We start from the raw sequence: 26,150 nt of genomic DNA on the forward strand, positions 1-26,150 counted from the left end.
GATAACCCGGTCACCAAGGACAAGGGTGTCCCTCCTGTGGTGGTTGCAGAGTGCTCATCTTCTAGAGGGCCGCAGAGTCGGCATTCAGGACTGGGTCCTGGTGACCACGGATGCCAGCCTGCGAGGCTGGGGAGCAGTCACACAGGGAAGAAATTTCCAGGGCTTATGGTCAAGCCTGGAGACATCATTTCACATAAATATCCTGGAGCTAAGGGCCATTTACAATGCTCTCAGCTTAGCAAGACCTCTGCTTCAAGGTCAGCCGGTGTTGATCCAGTCGGACAACATCACGGCAGTCACCCATGTAAACAGACAGGGTGGCACAAGAAGCAGTCAATGGCAGAAGCTGCAAGGATTCTTCGCTGGGCGGAAAATCATGGGATAGCACTGTCAGCAGTATTCATTCCGGGAGTGGACAACTGGGAAGCAGACTTCCTCAGCAGGCACAGCCTCCACCCGGGAGAGTGGGGACTTCACCCAGAAGTCTTCCACATGATTGTAAACCATTGGGAAAAACCAAAGGTGGACATGATGGCGTCCCGCCTAAACAAAAAATTGGACAGGTATTGCGCCAGGTCAAGGGAACCTCAGGCAATAGCTGTGGACGCTCTGGTAACACCGTGGGTGTACCAGTCAGTGTATGTGTTCCCTCCTCTTCCTCTCATACCAAAAGTACTGAGAATTATAAGACGGAGGGGAGTAAGAACTATACTCGTGGCTCCGGATTGGCCAAGAAGGACTTGGTACCCGGAACTTCAAGAGATGCTCACGGAGGACCCGTGGCCTCTACCTCTAAGAAGGGACCTGCTCCAGCAAGGACCCTGTCTATTCCAAGACTTACCGCGGCTGCGTTTGACGGCAGGGCGGTTGAACGCCGGATCCTGAAGGAAAAAGGCATTCCGGATGAAGTCATCCCTACCCTGATCAAGCCAGGAAGGATGTAACCGCAAAGCATTATCACCGCATTTGGCGAAAATATGTTGCGGGGTGCGAGGCCAGTAAGGCCCCGATGGAGGAATTTTCAACTAGGTCGATTCCTGCATTTCCTGTAAACAGGAGTGTCTTATGTGCCTAAAATTGGGGTCCATTAAGGTTCAAATTTCGGCCCTGTCAATTTTCTTCCAGAAAGAACTAACTTCAGTTCCTGAAGTTCAGACGTTTTGTAAAAGGGGTACTGCATATACAGCCTCCTTTTGTGCCTCCAGTGGCACCTTGGGATCTCAATGTAGTTTTGGGGTTCCTAAAGTCACATTGGTTTGAACCACTTGAATCTGTGGAGTTAAAATATCTCACATGGAAAGTGGTCATGTTGTTGGCCCTGGCCTCGGCCAGGCGCGTGTCAGAATTGGGGGCTTTATCCTGTAAAGGCCCTTATCTGATCTTCCAGACAGGGCGGAATTGAGGACTCATCCTCAATTTCTCCCTAAGCTGTTTTCAGCGTTTCACGTGAACCAGCCTATTGTGGTACCTGCGGCTACTAGGGACTTGGAGGACTCCAAGTTGCTGGACGTAGTCAGGGCCCTGAAAATATATGTTTCCAGGACGGCTGGAGTCAGAAAATCTGACTCGCTGTTTATCCTGTATGCACCCAACAAGCTGGGTGCTCCTGCTTCTAAGCAGACTATTGCTCGTTGGATTTGTAGCACAATTCAGCTTGCACATTCTGTGGCAGGCCTGCCACAGCCAAAATCTGTAAAAGCCCATTCCACACGGAAAGTGGGCTCATCTTGGGCGACTGCCCGAGGGGTCTCGGCTTTACAACTTTGCCGAGCAGCTACTTGGTCAGGGGCAAACACGTTTGCTAAATTCTACAAGTTTGATACCCTGGCTGAGGAGGACCTGGAGTTCTCTCATTCGGTGCTGCAGAGTCATCCGCACTCTCCCGCCCGTTTGGGAGCTTTGGTATAATCCCCATGGTCCTTACGGAGTTCCCAGCATCCACTAGGACGTCAGAGAAAATAAGAATTTACTTACCGATAATTCTATTTCTCATAGTCCGTAGTGGATGCTGGGCGCCCATCCCAAGTGCGGATTGTCTGCAATACTTGTACATAGTTATTGTTACAAAAATCGGGTTATTGTGGTTGTGAGCCATCTTTCCAGAGGCTCCTCTGTTATCATGCTGTTAACTGGATTCAGATCACAGGTTGTACGGTGTGATCGGTGTGGCTGGTATGAGTCTTACCCGGGATTCATAAATCCTTCCTTATTGTGTACGCTCGTCCGGGCACAGTATCCTAACTGAGGCTTGGAGGAGGGTCATAGGGGGAGGAGCCAGTGCACACCAGGTAGTCCTAAAGCTTTACTTTTGTGCCCAGTCTCCTGCGGAGCCGCTATTCCCCATGGTCCTTACGGAGTTTCCAGCATCCACTACGGACTATGAGAAATAGAATTATCGGTAAGTAAATTCTTATTTTTTTTTCTCTACTGTTCTGTATTATTCAACTAAAAGTTTAATTGGGTTCCTACTTTTCCTTCCAGACACTTTTTAAGTTGTGCTGATCTGATGGTAGTTACAGAGGCAGGAGCTTAGGCTTAAAGTTACAGGTTTTAGTTTTGGTGCCAACTCCTTGATCCCCATCCGCAATCCCATGGTCCAGTGTCCCCAAACCTGCTTAAGAGAAAAGGACTCAACGGTAAGTGACCAAAAATCCTCTTTTCCCACCAGGCCAGATCAGTTGGTAGATGGCGTGGCTGGTGGAAACATGGTCAAACATTGAGGTGCGTAATGGGATGAGATTTGTGCATCTAGTGTGCACACCAACAGCTGAAATTCATTGCCAACTTTTCGAGGTGAACGGTGATAATGTCATGTCATGGAAACAGGTTTGGTGCTCGGCCTGTGATGGACATGCTTGACTGGCCGAATCACTGCTCATCTTGAACAGTTGTCCTGCCACTGTCATAGGCAGTGCCCAAAGGCATCACGTTATCAACGCACACCTAGGCATTTTGGTTGATATGCTATTTGGACACAAAAATCTGATCACTCTATGCACCCCAATGTTTGACCATGTTTCCACCAGCCTCGCCATCTTACAACTGATGTTGGGACAGTATTACTGATATGATCTAATGACAGTAAAATACAGAACATTACACACGTGAGAAGTCTTGTTATCTTACTTATTGCACCACTCTCATATTTGCACCCGTTGCATTGTAACATGGTTTCTCTGACGTCCTAGTGGATGCTGGGGACTCCGTAAGGACCATGGGGAATAGACGGGCTCCGCAGGAGACTGGGCACTCTAAAAGAAAGATTAGGTACTATCTGGTGTGCACTGGCTCCTCCCTCTATGCCCCTCCTCCAGACCTCAGTTAGAATCTGTGCCCGGCCAGAGCTGGATGCACCTAGTGGGCTCTCCTGAGCCTGCTAGTAAAGAAAGTAATGTTAGGTTTTTTATTTTCAGTGAGATCTGCTGGCAACAGACTCACTGCTACGTGGGACCGAGGGGAGAGAAGCAAACGTACCTGTTCACAGCTAGGTTGCGCTTCTTAGGCTACTGGACACCATTAGCTCCAGAGGGTTCGAACACAGGCAAAGGTCCTCGGTCGTCCGTTCCCGGAGCCGCGCCGCCGTCCCCCTCGCAGAGCCAGAAGATCAGAAGTTGGTGATGAAATCGGCGGCTGAAGACTCCTGTCTTCATTAAGGTAGCGCACAGCACCGCAACTGTGCGCCATTGCTCCCACTGCACACCACACACTCCGGTCACTGTAGGGTGCAGGGCGCTGGGGGGCGCCCTGGGCAGCAATAAGAATACCTTTGGCATAAAAAAGACACATAATACAGTCCGTGGCTGTATATGTGTAAAACCCCCGCCATTTTTTTGTCAGAAACAGCGGGACAGAAGCCCGCCGCTGAGGGGGCGGGGCCTTCTTCCTCAGCACACCAGCGCCATTTCTCTTCACAGCTCCGCTGGAAGGACGCTCCCCAGGCTCTCCCCTGCAGTCTCCTGCCACTAAGAGGGTGAAAAGATAGGGGGGGCACATAAATTTAGGCAAAAGGTGTATTGATACAGCAGCTATTGGGAAAAATTCACTTCTGGTAGTGTGTATCCCTGTGTATATAGCGCTGTGGTGTGTGCTGGCATACTCTTTCTCTGTCTCCCCATAGACCTTGTGGGGTCCTGTCCTCAGTCAGAGCATTCCCTGTGTGTGTGCTGTGTGTCGGTACGGCTGTGTCGACATGTTTGATTAGGAGGGTTACGTGGAGGCGGAGCAAGTGCAGATAAATGTGGTGTCGCCCCCGTCGGTGCCGACACCTGATTGGATGGATATGTGGAAGGTCTTAAATGACAATATAAACTCATTACATAAGAGATTTGATTATGTTGCTGCCGGGTGACAGCCGGGCTCTCAACCCGGGCCTGCCAAGGCGCCTCAGAGGCCTTCAGCGTCTCAAAAATGCCCACTATCTCAGTTGGTTGACACAGATGTCGACACGGAGTCCAACTCCAGCGTCGACGAGGATGAGGCACTATTACAGCCCAAAATGACTAAGGCCATCCGATACATGATTATTGCAATGAAAAATGTATTACACATTTCAGAGGCTGACCCTGTCCCTGACAAGAGGGTAAATATGTTTGGGGAGAAAAAGCAGCCAGTGACTTTTCCCCCGTCACATGAATTAAATGAGTTATGTGAAGAAGCGTGGTCTTCCCCTGATAAGAAAGTGGTGATTCCCAAGAGAATACTAATGGCGTACCCTTTCCCGCCAACGGATAGGTTACGCTGGGAATCCTCCCCTAGGGTTGACAAGGCCCTGACGCGCTTATCTAAAAAAGTGGCCCTGTCGTCTCAGGATACGGCCGCCCTAAAGGAACCTGCGGATAGGAAGCAGGAAGGTATCTTAAAGTCTGTGTATACACACTCTGGTACTCTACTGAGACCGGCTATTGCTTCAGCTTGGAAGTGCAGTGCTGTTGCAGCATGGACAGATACTCTGTCAGAGGGGTTGGATACCCTGGACAGGGATACCGTATTGCTAACACTTAGCCATATTAAAGATGTCGTCTTATATATGCGGGATGCCCAGAGGGACATTTGCCTGCTGGGCTCTCGAATAAATGCAATGTCCATTTCTGCCAGGAGGGTCTTATGGACTCGGCAATGGACAGGGGATGCCGACTCTAAAAAAACACATGGAGGTTTTGCCTTATAAGGGTGAGGAATTGTTTGGGGACGGTCTCTCGGACCTCGTATCCACAGCGACAGCTGGAAAGTCGACTTTCTTGCCACAGGTTTCCTCACAGCCTAAGAAAGCACCGTATTACCAAATGCAGTCCTTTCGTTCTCAAAAAAGCAAGAGAGTCAGAGGTGCATCCTTTCTTGCCAGAGGCAGGGATAGAGGAAAGAAGCTGCACCATGCAGCCAGTTCTCAGGAACAAAAGTCCTCCCCTGCTTCCACTAAGTCCACCGCATGACGCTGGGGCTCCACAGGCGGAGCCAGGAGCGGTGGGGGCGCGTCTCAGAAATTTCTGCAACCAGTGGGTTCGCTCACAAGTGGATCCTTGGGCTATACAAATTGTATCTCAGGGATACAAGCTGGAATTCGAAGTGACGCCCCCTCACCGTTACCTAAAATCCGCCTTGCCAGCTTCTCCCACGGGGAGGGAGATAGTCCTGACGGCTATTCACAAGCTGTACCTCCAGCAAGTGATAATAATGGTACCCCCCCTTCAGCAGGGAAGGGGTTACTATTCCACACTGTTTGTGGTACCGAAACCGGACGGTTCGGTAAGACCCATTCTAAATTTAAAATCCTTGAACATTTACATGAAAAAGTTCAAGTTCAAAATGGAATCGCTCAGAGCGGTCATTGCCAGCCTGGAAGAGGGGGATTTTATGGTATCTCTGGACATCAAGGATGCGTACTTGCATGTCCCCATTTATCCGCCTCACCAGGAGTACCTCAGGTTTGTGGTACAGGGGTTCACTACGGCTGGCCGGCGGTCGGGCTCCCGGCGACCAGCATCCCGGCGCCGGGAGCCCGACCGCCGGCTTACCGACAGCTTGGCGAGCGCAAATGAGCCCCTTGTGGGCTCGCTGCGCTCGCCACGCTACGGGCACGGTGGCGCGCTACGCGCGCCACACTATTTTATTCTCCTTCTATGGGGGTCGTGGACCCCCACGAGGGAAAATAATTGTCGGTATTCCGGCTGTCGGGCTCCCGGCGCCGGTATACTGAGCGCCGGGAGCCCGACCGCCGGCAAACAGAAGACCACCCGTGGTACAGGACTGTCATTACCAATTCCAGACGTTGCCGTTTGGTCTATCCACGGCACCGAGAGTCTTTACCAAGGTAATGGCGGAGATGATGGTACTTCTCCGGAAGCAAGGAGTTACAGTTATCCCGTACTTGGACGATCTCCTCATAAAAGCGAGGTCCAGAGAGCAGTTGTTGGTCAGCGTAGCGCACTCTCAGGAAGTGTTGCTATGGCACGGCTGGATTCTGAATATTCCAAAGTCGCAGCTGATTCCTACGACGCGTCTGCCCTTCCTGGGCATGATTCTGGACACAGAACAGAAGAAGGTATTTCTCCCGGAGGAGAAGGCTCAGGAGTTAGTGACCATTGTCAGGGATCTCCTGAAACCAAAGCAGGTGTCGGTGCATCACTGCACGCGAGTCCTGGGAAAGATGGTAGCGTCATACGAAGCCATTCCTTTCGGCAGGTTCCATGCCAGGATCTTTCAGTGGGATCTGTTGGACAAGTGGTCCGGATCGCATCTTCAAATGCATCGGCTGATCGCCCTGTCCCCGAGGGCCAGGGTGTCTCTTCTGTGGTGGCTGCAGAGTGCTCATCTTCTCGAGGGCCGAAGGTTTGGCATACAGGACTGGGTCCTGGTGACCACGGATGCAAGCCTCCGCGGATGGGGGGCAGTCACTCAGGGAAGAAACTTCCAGGGGCTGTGGTCAAGTCAGGAGACTCGTCTGCACATAAACATACTGCAATTAAGGGCCTTATACAACGCCCTGAGTCAAGCGGAGCCCCTGCTTCGAGACCAACCAGTGCTGATTCAGTCAGACAACATCACGGCAGTCGCCCATGTAAACCGACAGGGCGGCACAAGAAGCAGGGTGGCAATGGCGGAAGCCACAAGGATTCTTCGTTGGGCGGAGAATTACGTACAAGCACTGTCGGCAGTGTTCATTCCGGGAGTGGACAACTGGGAAGCAGACTTCCTTAGCAGGCACGACCTCCACCCGGGAGAGTGGGGACTTCATCAAGAAGTCTTCGAGCAGATTGCAAATCGGTGGGAACTGCCACAGGTGGACATGATGGCGTCCCGCCTAAACAAAAAGCTAAAAAGATATTGCGCCAGGTCAAGGGACCCTCAGGCGATAGCTGTGGACGCACTGGTAACTCCGTGGGTGTTCCAGTCGGTCTATGTGTTTCCTCCTCTTCCTCTCATACACAAGGTACTGAGAATAGTAAGAAAAAGAGGAGTGAGAACGATACTCATTGTTCCGGATTGGCCAAGAAGGACTTGGTACCCAGAACTTCAAGAGATGGTCACAGAGGACCCATGGCCTCTGCCTCTCAGACAGGACCTGTTCCAAGACTTACCGCGGCTGCGGTTGACGGCATGGCGGTTGAACGCCGGATCCTAGCGGAAAAGGGTATACCGGATGAAGTAATTCCTACGCTGATAAGAGCTAGGAAGGATGTGACAGCAAAGCATTATCACCGCATATGGCGGAAATATGTTGCTTGGTGTGAGGCCAGGAAGGCCCCTACAGAGGACTTCCAGTTGGGTCGTTTTCTGCATTTCCTACAGCCTGGTGTGACTATGGGCCTCAAATTAGGGTGTCACGATCCGGGTATCTGGACGCCATTTCTTACCCATCAGATGCCTCCTAAGGCTGGCTCAGCGCTCCAGGACCGGATCCCATCTGTTATCCTGATGTGTACATTCCTGTATCCTCTCCTGTCACTCTGGGACGCTGTCACAGTAAACGCCATATTACACCTGGCATGGCGTCTCCCGCGGCCTCCGCCGCCGTCCCTGAACTTCTGCATGCAGAGTGTCTGAGTGGCGATTACGTCAGCCGCGGCCTCCGCTGTGTCCGCGTGGTTGGATGTGCATCTGTCAGCCTGGCGCCTCCTGTCTCCGGTGGCCGGCGCCGCCATTACTGTTTTCATTACCACATGGATTACAAACCAAACTTCCCTCCAAGTGTCTGCATGGGCGCAGCCATCTTGGATTCTGTCAGCTGATCATTTCCACCAATCTGTTCTCAGTATTGATAATCTGCATAATTGCCTAGCCAATCCCTTCCTTGCTGCAGGTATAAATACACTGTGCCTGAGCAAGGAAGGCGTCAGTGCTTTGGTTGTCAAACCTAGTTCCTGTTTGTCTCTCTCCTGTGATTGTCTTCCAGGTTCCAGCTCCTGTCTCAAGACTTCCACCATAGAGACCCGCACCAGCATTCCACCTGCGGTGTAGCCTGACTCTCCAATCCATTGTGGATTCATCTGTTTCCAGCTACAACATTACCTGCTTCCAGCTCAGCTTCCAGCAGAGTACAGCTTCCCTTAAAGGGCCGGTGTCCTTTCTACACTTTACCACTCTCCACCGGTATTATTATTTATCCGCTCTCAAGTTCTACATTTCAGTTCATATTTCATCGCTCCCAAGTTCATTTATTATTTAACTGGTTCCAGCCAGTATCCACTCCGTGCTAACAACAGTCTGGTTCCAGCCAGTATCCACAGCAGCTGTTTTATCTTCAGCAACCCAGCTTTTCCTGGAACACCAGCTGGCACAATCCTGGGTTATCTCCATTGCTACAGTCGGGCCTGGTAAGGACTTTCCATCTAGAAGATCATAAGAACTATCTCACACTACCAGTGCCCTGTGGCTCCTGCCATCCTGTAGTACCCAGGAACTGTATTTATTCTTTGCTGACTTTTACGTTTTCTTTTACTGCTGCTGTGTTGCGGAGTTGTCATAATAAACATCATTGACTTTTATCCAAGTTGTCGTGGTCACGCCTTCGGGCAGTTATTATTCATGTTACTTACATGTCCAGGGGTCTGATACAACCTCCCAGGTTCCGGTACATCTCAGCCCCTACAACTGAGGCTGCCTCCCGTCAGCTCAGGCCCTCAGTTGTGACAGTAAGCACTGACCTAATGAATCCAGCCGGAGACCAGGATCAAGCGGCCAGGCCGATGCAAGAACTGGCAGCCCGACTAGAACATCAGGAGGCTGCACAGGGCCACATAATCCGCTGTCTCCAGGATCTCTCTACTCGGCTGGATGGGATTCAGACAACTCTCCGTGGATCAGGCGCGTCTGGTGCGTCAACCACAGTGACTCCAGCTATAACCCCACCCACCTTACCCATTTCTGCTCCACGTCTTCATCTTCCAACGCCAGCAAAATTTGACGGATCTCCAAGATTCTGCAGGGGATTTCTCAACCAGTGTGAGATTCAGTTTGAGCTACAACCTGGCAATTTTCCCAGTGACCGTACAAAAATTGCCTACATTATTTCTCTTCTCAGTGGCTCAGCCCTTGATTGGGCATCACCGTTATGGGAGAGGTCCGACACCCTGCTATCTTCCTTCACTGCCTTCGTGTCAACATTCAGGCGCATCTTCGACGAGCCAGGCCGGGTAACCTCAGCTTCATCCGAGATTCTCCGTTTACGCCAGGGGTCACGTACTGTAGGACAATATCTGATACAGTTCCAGATCCTGGCATCCGAACTGGCATGGAACGACGAGGCCCTGTATGCTGCATTCTGGCATGGCTTATCTGAGCGTATTAAAGATGAGTTAGCTACCAGAGACTTACCTTCTAAGTTAGATGAGCTAATCTCACTCTGCACGAAAGTTGATTTACGTTTCAGAGAGAGAGCAACTGAGCGTGGAAGATCATCTGCTCCAAAATCTTCTGCTCCTCCTCCTCGTCAACTGTCACCATCTAAAGATGAGCCCATGCAACTTGGCCGTTCCCGTTTAACTCCTGCTGAGCGCCGAAGACGTCTCTCTGAGTCTCTTTGCCTTTACTGTGCAGCTCCGTCTCACACCATCAATGCCTGTCCCGAACGTCCGGGAAAACTCCAAACCCTAGCTCGCCCAGGAGAGGGCCGGCTAGGAATAATGATCTCCTCTCCATCTCCTCATGATTGTAATCTCCCAGTGTCGCTCCAAATTGCTCAACGTTATCGGAACGTCATTGCCCTCCTTGATTCCGGAGCAGCTGGGAACTTTATTACCGAAGCCTATGTTAAACGGTGGTCCCTACCCACCGAGAGACTTCCTTCGTCCATCTCCTTAACTGCCGTGGATGGCAGTAAAATTTTTGATACAGTTATTGCTCTAAGGACTCTACCAGTTCGTCTGAGAGTGGGAGTTCTTCATTGCGAACTTATTTCACTTTTAGTGATTCCAAGAGCCACACATCCTGTGGTCCTGGGCCTTCCATGGCTCCGTCTTCACAATCCTACAATTGATTGGACGACTACGCAAATCCTGGCATGGGGTTCCTCCTGTGCTGAGACATGTTTGTTTAAAGTATTGCCTGTCTGTTCTTCCTCCCCCAGGTCGTCTGATGTTCCACCTCCTCCATATCAAGATTTCACGGATGTGTTCAGTAAAGCTTCTGCTGATATCCTTCCTCCTCATAGAGAATGGGACTGTCCGATTGATCTCGTTCCAGGGAAGGTTCCACCTCGAGGCCGAACTTATCCGTTGTCTCTGCCTGAGACGCATTCTATGGAGGAATATATTAAAGAGAACCTAGCAAAGGGGTTCATTCGACCTTCTTCTTCTCCAGCCGGCGCAGGCTTCTTTTTTGTAAAAAAGAAAGATGGTGGTCTGCGGCCGTGCATCGACTACAGAGGTTTGAACGACATTACCATCAAGAACCGTTATCCTTTACCCCTGATTACTGAGCTCTTTGACAGAGTTAGCGGAGCTACCATCTTTACAAAGCTGGACTTGCGAGGTGCATACAATCTCATCCGGATCCGTGAGGGTGACGAGTGGAAGACCGCCTTTAACACCCGTGACGGACATTATGAGTACCTCGTCATGCCCTTCGGATTGAGCAATGCTCCAGCTGTCTTCCAGCATTTTGTCAATGAGATCTTCAGAGACATTCTATACCGTCATGTCGTGGTCTATCTAGACGATATCCTCATTTTTGCCAACGATTTAGAGGAACATCGTTTTTGGGTTAAAGAGGTTCTGTCCCGTCTCCGTGTCAATCATCTCTATTGCAAATTAGAAAAATGCGTCTTTGAAGTCAAGTCCATTCCGTTTCTAGGGTACATTGTGTCCTGTTCCGGACTAGAGATGGATCCTGAGAAACTACAAGCAATCCAAAATTGGCCGGTACCCTTAACTCTCAAAGGGGTCCAGAGGTTCTTAGGGTTCGCCAACTATTACCGAAAGTTTATACGAGACTTTTCCACCATTGTGGCGCCTATTACTGCTTTCACTAAGAAGGGTGCTAACCCGTCCAAGTGGTCTGAAGAAGCCATGCAAGCATTTCATCTTTTAAAACAAAGGTTCATCTCTGCGCCTGTTCTGAAACAGCCTGACATCGACTCTCCTTTCATCTTAGAGGTGGATGCCTCCTCCGTTGGAGTAGGAGCGGTGTTATCTCAGAGGGCTAAAGATGGCCATTTACACCCTTGCAGTTTCTTCTCCCGGAAGTTCTCCCCAGCTGAGCGCAACTATGCCATTGGCGACCAGGAGTTGCTAGCCATCAAGCTCGCTCTAGAAGAGTGGAGGTATCTGTTGGAGGGAGCTTCTCATTCAATCACCATACTTACAGACCACAAGAACCTTTTATACCTGAAGGGCGCACAATGTCTCAACCCTCGTCAGGCCAGATGGGCACTTTTCTTTTCCAGGTTCGACTTTAAACTCCAGTTCTGTCCGGGCTCTCAGAATCGCAAGGCCGATGCCCTTTCCCGCTCATGGGAGCAAGAAAATGAGTCAGAGTCTTCAGACAAGCATCCTATTATAAATCCGTTGGCATTCTCCACGGTAGGGATGGACTCTACGCCCCCATCAGGGAAAAGTTTTGTGAAGCCGATGCTAAGGAAGAAGCTCATGCATTGGGCCCATGCTTCCCGTTTTGCCGGACATACAGGTATCCAAAAAACCCTGGAGTTTATCTCTAGGTCCTATTGGTGGCCAACTCTGAAAAAGGACGTCTTGGAGTTTATTGCATCTTGCCCAAAGTGTGCCCAACATAAAGTATCCCGCCAGTCGCCTGCGGGGCAACTGGTTCCACTATCCGTTCCCCGTCGACCATGGACCCACTTGTCGATGGATTTCATTACAGACTTACCCATGTGCAACAAGTTCAATACCATCTGGGTGGTAGTTGACCGGTTCACCAAGATGGCACACTTCATTCCTCTCACCGGTCTTCCGTCAGCTTCCAAGTTGGCTCAAGTATTCATACAAGAGATCTTCCGACTCCACGGTCTTCCTGAAGAAATTATCTCAGATCGAGGAGTTCAATTCACAGCCAAATTCTGGCGAAGTTTATGTCAAGTCCTCCAAGTCAAGCTAAAGTTTTCCACGGCTTACCATCCTCAGACCAATGGTCAAACCGAGAGGGTGAATCAGGACTTGGAGGCCTTCCTCCGCATCTATGTGTCCTCCTCTCAAGATGACTGGGTTCAATTACTTCCCTGGGCCGAGTTCTGTCATAACAACCAGTATCATTCTTCATCTGCTTCAACACCATTCTTCACTAACTTTGGATTCCACCCTAAAGTCCCTGAGTTCCAACCGCTTCCAGCAACTTCTGTTCCCGCAGTGGATATCACCTTGCATCAGTTTGCCAATATCTGGAAGAGCGTACGATCAGCTCTGCTCAAGGCATCGTTCAGGTACAAGAAGTTTGCGGATAAGAAGCGTCGAGCAGTTCCTGCTCTCAAGGTGGGTGATCGGGTATGGTTATCCACGAAGAATTTGAGGTTAAGAGTTCCCAGTATGAAGTTTGCACCTCGCTATATCGGTCCTTTCAAGATTGAACAAGTCATCAATCCTGTTGCTTACAGACTCCAGTTGCCTCCCTTCTTAAAAATACCCAGGACATTCCATGTTTCCCTGTTGAAACCGCTGATCTTGAATCGGTTTCATTCCTCACTTCCTCCAACTCCGAAAGTCCAAACTCAACGAGGCGTTGAGTATGAAGTGGCCAAGATCCTGGACTCACGTCACCGTTACGGTCAACTACAATATCTTATTGACTGGAAGGGTTATGGTCCTGAGGAACGTTCATGGACCAATGCTTCTGATGTCCATGCTCCTGCCTTGGTCCGGAGATTCCATTCCAAGTTTCCTCAAAAGCCAAAGAAGTGTCCTGGGGCCACTCCTAAAGGGGGGGGTGCTGTCACGATCCGGGTATCTGGACGCCATTTCTTACCCATCAGATGCCTCCTAAGGCTGGCTCAGCGCTCCAGGACCGGATCCCATCTGTTATCCTGATGTGTACATTCCTGTATCCTCTCCTGTCACTCTGGGACGCTGTCACAGTAAACGCCATATTACACCTGGCATGGCGTCTCCCGCGGCCTCCGCCGCCGTCCCTGAACTTCTGCATGCAGAGTGTCTGAGTGGCGATTACGTCAGCCGCGGCCTCCGCTGTGTCCGCGTGGTTGGATGTGCATCTGTCAGCCTGGCGCCTCCTGTCTCCGGTGGCCGGCGCCGCCATTACTGTTTTCATTACCACATGGATTACAAACCAAACTTCCCTCCAAGTGTCTGCATGGGCGCAGCCATCTTGGATTCTGTCAGCTGATCATTTCCACCAATCTGTTCTCAGTATTGATAATCTGCATAATTGCCTAGCCAATCCCTTCCTTGCTGCAGGTATAAATACACTGTGCCTGAGCAAGGAAGGCGTCAGTGCTTTGGTTGTCAAACCTAGTTCCTGTTTGTCTCTCTCCTGTGATTGTCTTCCAGGTTCCAGCTCCTGTCTCAAGACTTCCACCATAGAGACCCGCACCAGCATTCCACCTGCGGTGTAGCCTGACTCTCCAATCCATTGTGGATTCATCTGTTTCCAGCTACAACATTACCTGCTTCCAGCTCAGCTTCCAGCAGAGTACAGCTTCCGTTAAAGGGCCGGTGTCCTTTCTACACTTTACCACTCTCCACCGGTATTATTATTTCTCCGCTCTCAAGTTCTACATTTCAGTTCATATTTCATCGCTCCCAAGTTCATTTATTATTTAACTGGTTCCAGCCAGTATCCACTCCGTGCTAACAACAGTCTGGTTCCAGCCAGTATCCACAGCAGCTGTTTTATCTTCAGCAACCCAGCTTTTCCTGGAACACCAGCTGGCACAATCCTGGGTTATCTTCATTGCTACAGTCGGGCCTGGTAAGGACTTTCCATCTAGAAGATCATAAGAACTATCTCACACTACCAGTGCCCTGTGGCTCCTGCCATCCTGTAGTACCCAGGAACTGTATTTATTCTTTGCTGACTTTTACGTTTTCTTTTACTGCTGCTGTGTTGCGGAGTTGTCATAATAAACATCATTGACTTTTATCCAAGTTGTCGTGGTCACGCCTTCGGGCAGTTATTATTCATGTTACTTACATGTCCAGGGGTCTGATACAACCTCCCAGGTTCCGGTACATCTCAGCCCCTACAACTGAGGCTGCCTCCCGTCAGCTCAGGCCCTCAGTTGTGACATAGGGTCCATTAAGGTTCAGATCTCGGCCCTATCCGTTTTCTTTAAAAAAGAACTGGCTTCACTGCCTGAGGTTCAGACGTTTGTAAAGGGAGTGCTGCATATTCAGCCTCCTTTTGTGCCACCAACATTGTGTTGGTGGGATCTTAACATTGTGTTGGATTTCCTGAAATCCCACTGGTTTGAGCCACTTAAGACCGTGGAGCTAAAATATCTCACGTGGAAAGTGGTCATGCTATTGGCCTTAGCTTCGGCTAGGCGTGTGTCAGAATTGGCGGCTTTGTCACATAAAAGCCCCTATCTGATCTTCCATATGGACAGGGCAGAATTGAGGACTCGTCCCCAATTTCTCCCTAAGGTGGTATCATCGTTTCATTTGAACCAACCTATTGTGGTGCCTGCAGCTACTAGGGACTTGGAGGATTCCAAGTTGCTGGACGTAGTCCGGGCTTTGAAAATTTATGTTTCCAGAACGGCGGGAGTCAGAAAGTCTGACTCGCTGTTTATTCTGTATGCAGCCAACAAGGTTGGCGCTCCTGCTTCGAAGCAGACTATTGCTCGCTGGATCTGTAGCACGATTCAGCTGGCTCACTCTGCGGCTGGATTGCCGCATCCAAAATCAGTAAAAGCCCATTCCACAAGGAAGGTGGGCTCTTCTTGGGCGGCTGCCCGAGGGGTCTCGGCTTTACAGCTTTGCCGAGCTGCTACTTGGTCGGGTTCAAACACATTTGCTAAGTTCTACAAGTTTGATACCCTGGCTGAGGAGGACCTTGAGTTTGCTCATTCGGTGCTGCAGAGTCGTCCGCACTCTCCCGCCCGTTTGGGAGCTTTGGTATAATCCCCATGGTCCTTACGGAGTCCCCAGCATCCACTAGGACGTCAGAGAAAATAAGAATTTACTCACCGGTAATTCTATTTCTCGTAGTCCGTAGTGGATGCTGGGCGCCCGTCCCAAGTGCGGACTTCTTCTGCAATACGTGTATATAGTTATTGCTTACTAAAGGGTTATTGTTGTGAGCCATCCGTTGATTGAGGCTCAGTTGTTGTTCATACTGTTAACTGGGTATGGTTATCACAAGTTATACGGTGTGATTGGTGTGGCTGGTATGAGTCTTACCCTGGATTCCAAATCCTTTCCTTGTAGTGTCAGCTCTTCCGGGCACAGTTTCCCTAACTGAGGTTTGGAGGAGGGGCATAGAGGGAGGAGCCAGTGCACACCAGATAGTACCTAATCTTTCTTTTAGAGTGCCCAGTCTCCTGCGGAGCCCGTCTATTCCCCATGGTCCTTACGGAGTACCCAGCATCCACTACGGACTACGAGAAATAGAATTACCGGTGAGTAAATTCTTATTTTTTCCAGGTGCACAATTACTTATTCTATTTTTTTTTCTTTGCTCACAAGTATTAGGCCCATAATTATATATGTTTGTGGATTTTATTATTAATATTATTCTCTGTCATTGTAGCATTCCTGTTCACTGGTAACTGCTTGCAATCAGTATACATAAAATGTAATAATAATAATAGTTTTCCTTTACTGTTGAATTGTGTTTGGTTTTAGGCTATCTTCCAAACTGCATTCAGACAGTAGAAGCTATGTTGGCAACGGCAAGTATTGGAGCAATTTGGAGTGCCACATCCCCAGATTTTGGAGTCAATGTAAGCTGAGTCTTTTAAGTGTTCTAGAGGTGTCAAACGCTCATCTTCTTTTTGTGTCAACCTGCAATTTTGTATTCTGTATGCATCACCTACATTTATTTTTTTATTTCACATTTTGACATTTTCCATTATTGAAAAATAGTTAGAACTGTATTTGGAGCAGAAGATAATGAATCATGAGTGTTGGAATTCTGCTGTTGACAAAGAGATGGTTAAGTGTTATGTACTTTAACTCTACATCCCCCTGACCTGTGATATACTTTAACAAAAGACTTCTGTACTTCAGTGATGAGTGATCCATTTTAAAAAGTTAGAATATCTTACTTACAGCAGGACTTTCTGTCACACCTTCATTTCCACAGTGATCCTCTGTATGCCATTATTTTTATTCTGTTTGCTCTTCAGGTGTGGTTATATAATTGTGATTCAGGAATTAAGCCAAAGTCAATAAACTGCAGTAATACGTGGATTGCATATTTTTTGTCTAGTCAGAAAAGGACAGAAACAGATTTTCAGTTTAAAAAAAAAAAAGGCATTTTTTTTTTTACTCGTGCTAGCTTGCCGACTTCTGTCACGGCTATATATAATAGCAGGAAAACTAGTTATATTGATGAACTTCCTTAATGGATCACTGAACATCCAAAATTGAAAATGTCAGCTGTGGATATCGAATATCGAAGCATCTGTGACGGAAGCATCTTGCATATTTTATCACAGCAGTTGCATACAAAGACGCAGATGTGAATGCATTAGGGTATATCTCTGTATCAGGCACTAAGTACTGGCTTTAAGATTAGTATTTTTTTCTGCAAAGGAATTGGTATAAATTAGAAGATAAAGTATAACAATGTATGAGTGACTCACGCCACGCATGGTGACTTGTGTCACACTGGAAACATCTGACATCTGCAGTGCATGTGCCTCAGAATCTAGCCCTAATATGCATTTTTTCAGAGTCACAAAGTCTCTGGCATGCCAAACAGGGCTATTTGGCGTGATTTGTGGTGTATGTGGACAACTCTGTAGACCGCAAGATCTTGGACTGTTTGCTATATGGTCTCTTGATGCTGGACTTAGGAGGTACTTAAATTTGCCATATAGGTAGGTCCCTTATGTAAGGGACCTACCTGTCTGGCATCTTTAAGTCTCTCCTTAGTCCAGCATCAAGAGGCTCTTTCTCACAGATACCTATACAAGGTTTCCCATGAAAACAAGTTCTTCGTACAACTTGAATCATTGATTCAATTGTGTTTCAGTACTAACCTAGGACAGTAGATGGCAATATTACTGTGATATAAAATGTGTGCTTTGGGTCTTGTATAGATTTGGTCTAATTTTGCTCCAAACAAGCAAGTGTGAAGTTTGCCCAGTATCTATCTAGACATAATTTTGTCAGTTTGGCAAGCTGCATGAATCTCAAGATGAGTGTCCAGCTCCACAAGGGAAGTATATTTGTCAGTTTTACACTAGGAGACAACAGTGGTTATTTACACCATGAGATGTGGCTTGATAGAGGTAGTAGTAACTGCTAAGTTTACAGTAAAAAAATGTGTACAAATAGCACTTTAAGCAACTTATACTTAAAACTGTGCCTGTGTTTGGACAATGACATTTAGATGCAAAATACAAAATAAAAGAAAATATTATTAGTTACTTACCTAGTACCAGCATATTCCGCTTTACAGTTGCCAACAAAACAGTAATAAAACAAGACTGGGCAATAACAGACAGTCAAAGAGGTAAGAGGGCCCTGCTTGCAAGTTTACAATCCATAAGGAAATAATCATTGATACACAAGGATAAATGCTACATACTGTATATTGGTTCAGCCAGATAGCAGAGGTTTTTGGTGGTGGATGATCCAGTCACATAGCAATGTTGGCCTGGGGTCAGTGGGATCTGCCAGTGTAGAAAGAGAACATATGTAAAGTTATGCATAGACTGTGTAAAGGGGAGGTAATTGGTAGAAAAGCTTTCAAAGTAGGTTACTTCGGGGGTTCTGGAATTTGATAATTTGCCTGCAGGTGTAGGTTTTCGGGAACATTTGGAAGCTAGAGGAAAGTCTGAGTGTGCGCGGGAGGGCATTCCACGGATTGGGCGTAGCCCAAAAATAGACCTCTATCTGTGAATGGGAGCAGGTAATGAGTGTGGATGAGAGACGCAGGTCTTGCATAAAGCGGAGAGGTCTAGCTGGGAGATATTTTGAGATAAGCAGAGAGATGTATGTTGGCGCAGTTTGGTTAATAGTCTTGTGTGTAATAAAGAGTTTTATATTGAATTTCTCTAACGTCCTAGTGGATGCTGGGGACTCCATAAGGACCATGGGGAATAGACGGGCTCCTCAGGAGACTGGGCACTCTAAAGAAAGATTAGGTACTATCTGGTGTGCACTGGCTCCTCCCTCTATGCCCCTCCTCCAGACCTCAGAATCTGTGCCCGGCCAGAGCTGGGTGCTCCTAGTGGGCTCTCCTGAGCCTGCTAGTAAAAGAAAGTATTTGTTAGGTTTTTTATTTTCAGTGAGATCTGCTGGCAACAGACTCACTGCTACGTGGGACTAAGGGGAGAGAAGCAAACCTACCTGTCTACAGCTAGGTTGCGCTTCTTAGGCTACTGGACACCATTAGCTCCAGATGGTTCGAACACAGGCATCTGTCCTCGATCGTCCGTTTCCGGAGCCGCGCCGCCGTCCCCCTCGCAGAGCCAGAAGAACAGAAGCTTGAAGACGGCGAAAACGGCGGCTGAAGACTCCTGTCTTCATTTAAGGTAGCGCACAGCACCGCAGCTGTGCGCCATTGCTCCCAGTACACTTTCACACTCCGGTCACTGTAGGGTGCAGGGCGCTGGGGGGGGGGGGGGGGGGGGGCGCCCTGGGCAGCAATTGAAGTACCTTTTTGGCATAACATACATATATACAGTCAGGCACTGTATATATGTAAAAACCCCCGCCATTTTTTTTTCACAGAAGCGGGACAGAAGCCCGCCGCTGAGGGGGCGGGGCCTTCTTCCTCAGCACACCAGCGCCATTTTCTCTTCACAGCTCCGCTGGAAGGACGCTCCCCAGGCTCTCCCCTGCAGGATCCAGGTACAAGAAGGGTAAAAAAGAGAGGGGGGGCACATAAATTTAGGCGCAAAAGACATAAAATCGGCAGCTATTGGGTAATCACTTATTATAGTGATTATCCCTGGGTTATATAGCGCTGTGGTGTGTGCTGGCATACTCTCTCTCTGTCTCCCCAAAGGCCTTTGTGGGGTCCTGTCCTCAGTCAGAGCATTCCCTGTGTGTGTGCTGTGTGTCGGTACGGCTGTGTCGACATGTTTGATGAGGAGGGTTACGTGGAGGCGGAGCAAGTGCGGATAAATGTGGTGTCGCCGCCGTCGGGGCCGACACCTGATTGGATGGATATGTGGAAGGTCTTAAATGATAATGTAAGCTCCTTGCATAAAAGGTTTGATGACGCTGCAGCCTTGGGACAGCCGGGGTCTCGACCCGGGCCTGCCCAGGTGACTCAGAGGCCGTCAGGGTCTCATAAACGCCCACTATCTCAGATGGTTGACACAGATGCCGACACGGAGTCCGACTCCAGTGTCGACGATGATGAGGCACAATTACAGCCTAAGATGACCAAGGCCATCCGCTACATGATTATTGCAATGAAAGATGTATTGCACATTTCAGAGGTTAACCCTGTCCCTGACAAGAGGGTGTATATGTTTGGGGAGAAAAAGCAGGCAGGGACTTTTCCCCCGTCACATGAATTAAATGAGTTATGTGAAGAAGCGTGGAGTTCCCCTGATAAGAAAGTGGTGATTTCCAAAAAATTACTGCTGGCGTACCCTTTCCCGCCAACGGACAGGTTACGTTGGGAATCCTCCCCTAGGGTAGACAAGGCGCTGACACGCTTATCTAAGAAGGTGGCCCTGCCGTCTCAGGATACGGCCGCCCTAAAAGATCCTGCGGATAGGAAGCAGGAAGCTATCTTGAAGTCAGTGTATACACACTCTGGTACTCTACTGAGACCAGCTATTGCTTCAGCCTGGATGTGTAGCGCTGTAGCAGCATGGACAGATACTCTGTCAGGGGACATGGATGCCCTGGACAGGGATACTGTCTTGCTAATCCTGGGCCATATAAAAGACGCCGTCTTATATATGCGGGATGCCCAGAGGGACATTTGCCTGCTGGGCTCTAGAATTAATGCAATGTCCATTTCTGCCAGGAGGGTCTTATGAACTCGGCAATGGACAGGGGATGCCGATTCTAAAAAACACATGGAGGTTTTGCCTTATAAGGGTGAGGAATTGTTTGGGGACGGCCTCTCGGACCTTGTGTCCACAGCGACAGCTGGAAAGTCGACTTTCTTGCCTCAGGTTTCCTCACAGCCTAAGAAAGCACCGTATTATCAAATGCAGTCCTTTCGTTCTCAGAGAAGCAAGAAGGTCAGAGGTGCATCCTTTCTTGCCAGAGGCAGGGGTAGAGGAAAGAAGCTGCACCATGCAGCTAGTTCCCAGGAACAAAAGTCCTCCCCGGCTTCCACTAAGTCCACCGCATGACGCTGGGGCTCCACAGGCGGAGCCAGGAGCGGTGGGGGCGCGTCTCCGAAAATTCAGCAACCAGTGGGTTCGCTCACAGGTGGATCCTTGGGCTATACAAATTGTATCTCAGTGATACAAGCTGGAGTTCGAAGTGACTCCCCCTCACCGTTACCTAAAATCAGCCTTGCCAGCTTCCCTCACGGAAAGGGAGGTAGTCCTGGCGGCAATTCACAAGCTGTACCTCCAGCAAGTGATAATAATGGTCCCCCTCCTTCAACAGGGAAGGGGTTACTATTCCACACTGTTTGTGGTACCGAAACCGGACGGTTCGGTAAGACCCATTCTGAATTTAAAATCCTTGAACATTTATATGAAAAAATTCAAGTTCAAAATGGAATTGCTCAGAGCGGTCATTGCAAGCCTGGAAGAGGGGGATTTTATGGTATCTCTGGACATCAAGGATGCTTACTTGCATGTCCCCATTTATCCACCTCACCAGGAGTACCTCGGGTTTGTGGTACAGGACTGTCATTACCAATTCCAGACGTTGCCGTTTGGTCTGTCCACGGCACCGAGAGTATTTACCAAGGTAATGGCCGAAATGATGGTACTCCTTCGGAAGCAAGGAGTTACGGTTATCCCGTACTTGGACGATCTCCTCATAAGGGCGAAGTCCAGGGAGCAGTTGTTGATCAGCGTAGCACACTCTCAGGAAGTGTTGCAACAGCACGGCTGGATTCTGAATATTCCAAAGTCGCAGCTGATTCCTACGACGCGTCTGCCCTTCCTGGGTATGATTCTGGACACAGAACAGAAGAAGGTGTTTCTCCCGGAGGAGAAGGCCCAGGAGTTAGTGACTCTGGTCAGGGACCTCCTAAAACCAAAACAGGTGTCGGTGCATCACTGCACGCGAGTCCTGGGAAAGATGGTAGCCTCATACGAAGCCATTCCCTTTGGCTGGTTCCATGCGAGGATCTTTCAGTGGGATCTGTTGGACAAGTGGTCCGGATCGCATCTTCAGATGCATCGGCTGATCACCCTATCCCCGAGGGCCAGGGTGTCTCTTCTGTGGTGGCTGCAGAGTGCTCATCTTCTCGAGGGCCGCAGGTTCGGCATACAGGACTGGGTCCTGGTGACCACGGATGCAAGCCTCCGCGGATGGGGGGCAGTCACTCAGGGCTGTGGTCAAGTCAGGAGACTTGTCTGCACATAAATATACTGGAACTAAGGGCCATATACAACGCCCTGAGTCAAGCGGAGCCCCTGCTTCAAGACCAACCAGTGCTGATTCAGTCAGACAACATCACGGCGGTCGCCCATGTAAACGGCACAAGAAGCAGGGTGGCAATGGCAGAAGCCACAAAGATTCTTCGTTGGGCGGAGATTCACGTACAAGCACTGTCAGCAGTGTTCATTCCGGGAGTGGACAACTGGGAAGCAGACTTCCTCAGCAGACACGACCTCCACCCGGGAGAGTGGGGACTTCATCAAGAAGTCTTCACACAGATTGCAAATCGATGGGAACTGCCACAGGTGGACATGATGGCGTCCCGCCTCAACAAAAGGCTAAAAAGATATTGCGCCAGGTCAAGGGACCCTCAGGCGATAGCTGTGGACGCGCTAGTGACACCCTGGGTGTTCCAGTCGGTATATGTGTTCCCTCCTCTTCCTCTCATACCCAAGGTACTGAGAATAGTAAGAAAAAGAGGAGTGAGAACAATACTCATCGTTCCGGATTGGCCAAGAAGGACTTGGTACCCAGAACTACAAGAGATGATCACAGAGGACCCATGGCCTCTGCCTCTCAGACAGGACCTGTTGCAACAGGGGCCCTGTCTGTTCCAAGACTTACCGCGGCTGCGTTTGACGGCATGGCGGTTGAACGCCGGATCCTAACGGAAAAGGGCATCCTGGATGAAGTGATTCCTACGCTGATAAAAGCTAGGAAGGATGTAACAGCTAAGCATTATCACCGTATATGGCGAAGATATGTTGCTTGGTGTGAGGCCAGGATGGCCCCTACAGAGGAATTCCAGCTGGGTCGATTTCTGCACTTCCTACAGTCAGGTGTGACTAGGGGCCTGAAATTAGCGTCCATAAAGGTCCAGATTTCGACCCTATCCATTTTCTTTCAAAAAGATCTGGCTTCACTGCCTGAGGTTCAGACGTTTGTAAAGGGAGTGCTGCATATTCAGCCCCCTTTTGTGCCACCAGTGGCACCTTGGGATCTTAACGTTGTGTTGGATTTCCTGAAATCCCACTGGTTTGAACCACTTAAGACCGTGGAACTAAAGTGTCTCACGTGGAAAGTGGTCATGCTGTTGGCCTTAGCATCGGCGAGGCGTGTATCAGCATTGGCGGCTTTGTCATGTAAAAGCCCTTATTTGATCTTCCATATGGACAGGGCAGAATTGCGGACTCGTCCCCACTTTCTCCCTAAGGTGGTATCATCGTTTCATTTGAACCAACCTATTGTGATCCCTGCGGCTACTCGGGACTTGGAGGACTCCAAGTTGCTGGACGTAGTCCGGGCTTTGAAAATATATGTTTCCAGAACGGCTGGAGTCAGGAAGACTGACTCGCTGTTTATTCTGTATGCACCCAATAAGCTGGGTGCTCCTGCTTCAAAGCAAACTATTGCTCGCTGGATCTGTAGCACGAATCAGCTGGCTCATTCTGCGGCTGGATTGCCGCATCCAAAATCAGTGAAAGCCCATTCCACAAGGAAGGTGGGCTCTTCTTGGGCGGCTGCCCGAGGGGTCTCGGCTTTACAGCTTTGCCGAGCGGCTACTTGGTCGGGTTCAAACACTTTTGCAAAGTTCTACAAGTTTGATACCCTGGCTGAGGAGGACCTTGTGTTTGCTCATTCGGTGCTGCAGAGTCATCCGCACTCTCCCGCCCGTTTGGGAGCTTTGGTATAATCCCCATGGTCCTTACGGAGTCCCCAGCATCCACTAGGACGTTAGAGAAAATAAGAATTTACTCACCGGTAAATCTATTTCTCGTAGTCCGTAGTGGATGCTGGGCGCCCGTCCCAAGTGCGGACTTTCTGCAATACGTGTATATAGTTATTGCTTAATAAAGGGTTATTGTTATGAGCCATCCGTTGAGTGATGCTCAGTTGTTGTTCATACTGTTAACTGGGTAAGGTTATCACGAGTTGTATGGTGTGATTGGTGTGGCTGGTATGAGTCTTATAGGCCCTACACACTGGCCGATTTTTGGAAAGATATGAACGATCTCGTTCATAAATGAACGAGAACTCGTTCATATCTTTCAGTGTGGAGGCTCCAGCGATGAACGATGCGCGTCCCCGCGCTCGTTCATCGCTGGTCTCCCGTCGGCTGTGCATGCAGGCCAATATGGACGATCTCGTCCATATTTGCCTGCACTTCAATGCAGCCGCGTGACGGGGGGAGTGAAGAAACTTCACTCCCCCCGTCACTGCCCCCCCCCCCGCCGCCGGGTCGCTCGTCGGCCGTATCCGCCGTCGGGCAGCTCGGCGGCGGATCGGCTAGTGTATAGGGCCCCTTACCCTGGATTCCAAAATCCTTTCCTTGTAATGTCAGCTCTTCCGGGCACAGTTTCCCTAACTGAGGTCTGGAGGAGGGGCATAGAGGGAGGAGCCAGTACACACCAGATAGTACCTAATCTTTCTTTAGAGTGCCCAGTCTCCTGCGGAGCCCGTCTATTCCCCATGGTCCTTACGGAGTCCACAGCATCCACTACGGACTACGAGAAATAGAATTACCGGTGAGTAAATTCTTATTTTTGTTAGAATACAGGTCACCAATGGAGGGATTGACGGAGCGGAGCCGCGTATGATGGGCCTAATTCAAGGTTGATTGCAAAACAGCATTTTCCTCTACTGGGCAAAACCATGTGCACTGCAGGTAGGGCAGATATAACATGTGCAGAGGGAGTTAGATTTGGGGGGGTTATATTGTGCAGGGTAAATACTGGCTGCTTTATTTTTACACTGCAATTTAGATTTCAGTTTGAACACACCCCACCCAAATCTAACTCTCTCTGCACATGTTATATCTGCCCCACTAGCAGTCCACATGGTTTTGCTCATTAGAGGAAAATGTTGTTTTGCAATTAACCTTGAATAGGCCAGATGAACATTTAATAAGGAAGATCAGCCTCGCAGCTGCATTCAAAATAGATTGTAGTAGTGAAAGTCTATTTTGGGGAAGACCAGTAAGGAGACTATTCCAATAATCAATGCGGGTGATAATTAGTGTTTTTGCATTGTCTTGTACAAGATACAGGCGTATTTTGGATTTTTTTTTTATATGTATGGATATGTTTTTTAGATGTATGACAAGAGAATGGTAAGCAGTGTCAAATGAGGTAACCAGAAGAATAGTCTTTAGACTTAGCAGTGATCAAATTATTCACTACCTTAGTGCTGATTCTGTAGAGTGTTAGTAATGAAAGCTTGACTGAAGTTGGTCCAATAAGTTCTGTGAGTCAAGAAAGTTTATGAAGCGGGTGTAGGCAAGTCTCTGAAGTAGCTTGGAGGGACATACGAGCTGCGAGATGGGATGTAATTTAAGTGAAAGTTAGGGTCCGAATTCTGTTTTTCTCTTACGTCCTAGAGGATGCTGGGGACTCCGTAAGGACCATGGGGTATAGACGGGCTCCGCAGGAGACATGGGCACTATAAAGAACTTTAGATGGGTGTGCACTGGCTCCTCCCTCTATGCCCCTCCTCCAGACCTCAGTTAGATCCTGTGCCCAGAGGAGACTGGGTGCATTACAGGGGAGCTCTCCTGAGTTTCTCTGAAAAAGAATTTTGTTAGGTTTTTTATTTTCAGGGAGCACTGCTGGCAACAGGCTCCCTGCATCGTGGGACTGAGGAGAGAGAAGCAGACATACTTAAATGATAGGCTCTGCTTCTTAGGCTACTGGACACCATTAGCTCCAGAGGGTCGGAACGCAGGTCTCACCCTCGCCGTTCGTCCCAGAGCCGCGCCGCCGTCCTCCTCGCAGAGCCGGAAGATAGAAGCCGGGTGAGTATAAGAAGAAAGAAGACTTCAAAGGCGGCAGAAGACTTCAGATCTTCTCTGAGGTAACGCGCAGCGGTAACGCTGCACGCCATTGCTCCCACACACAACACACACTGCAGGCACGGATGGGTGCAGGGCGCAGGGGGGGCGCCCTGGGCAGCAATAAAAGACCTCTAGGACTGGCTAAAAGGCATATATAAGCTGAGGTGGCAATATATATTAAATCCTCCAGCCAGTATTAAACAAATTGAGCGGGA

General features: G+C 49.2%; 1 protein-coding gene across 1 annotated transcript in view; it reads left to right on the forward strand.

The window, feature by feature from the left end:
- The window catches only part of AACS (acetoacetyl-CoA synthetase), a 386,016-nt gene that overhangs the window by 178,281 nt on the left and 181,585 nt on the right, over positions 1-26,150 (forward strand). Inside the window, exon 5 of the mRNA XM_063964600.1 lies at positions 16,248-16,345. Coding sequence (XP_063820670.1) covers positions 16,248-16,345 — 98 coding nt within the window. The remainder of the gene's footprint in view (positions 1-16,247; positions 16,346-26,150) is intronic.

Source organism: Pseudophryne corroboree, chromosome 1 (assembly GCF_028390025.1).
Source record: "Pseudophryne corroboree isolate aPseCor3 chromosome 1, aPseCor3.hap2, whole genome shotgun sequence".
NCBI lineage: Eukaryota > Metazoa > Chordata > Amphibia > Anura > Myobatrachidae > Pseudophryne > Pseudophryne corroboree.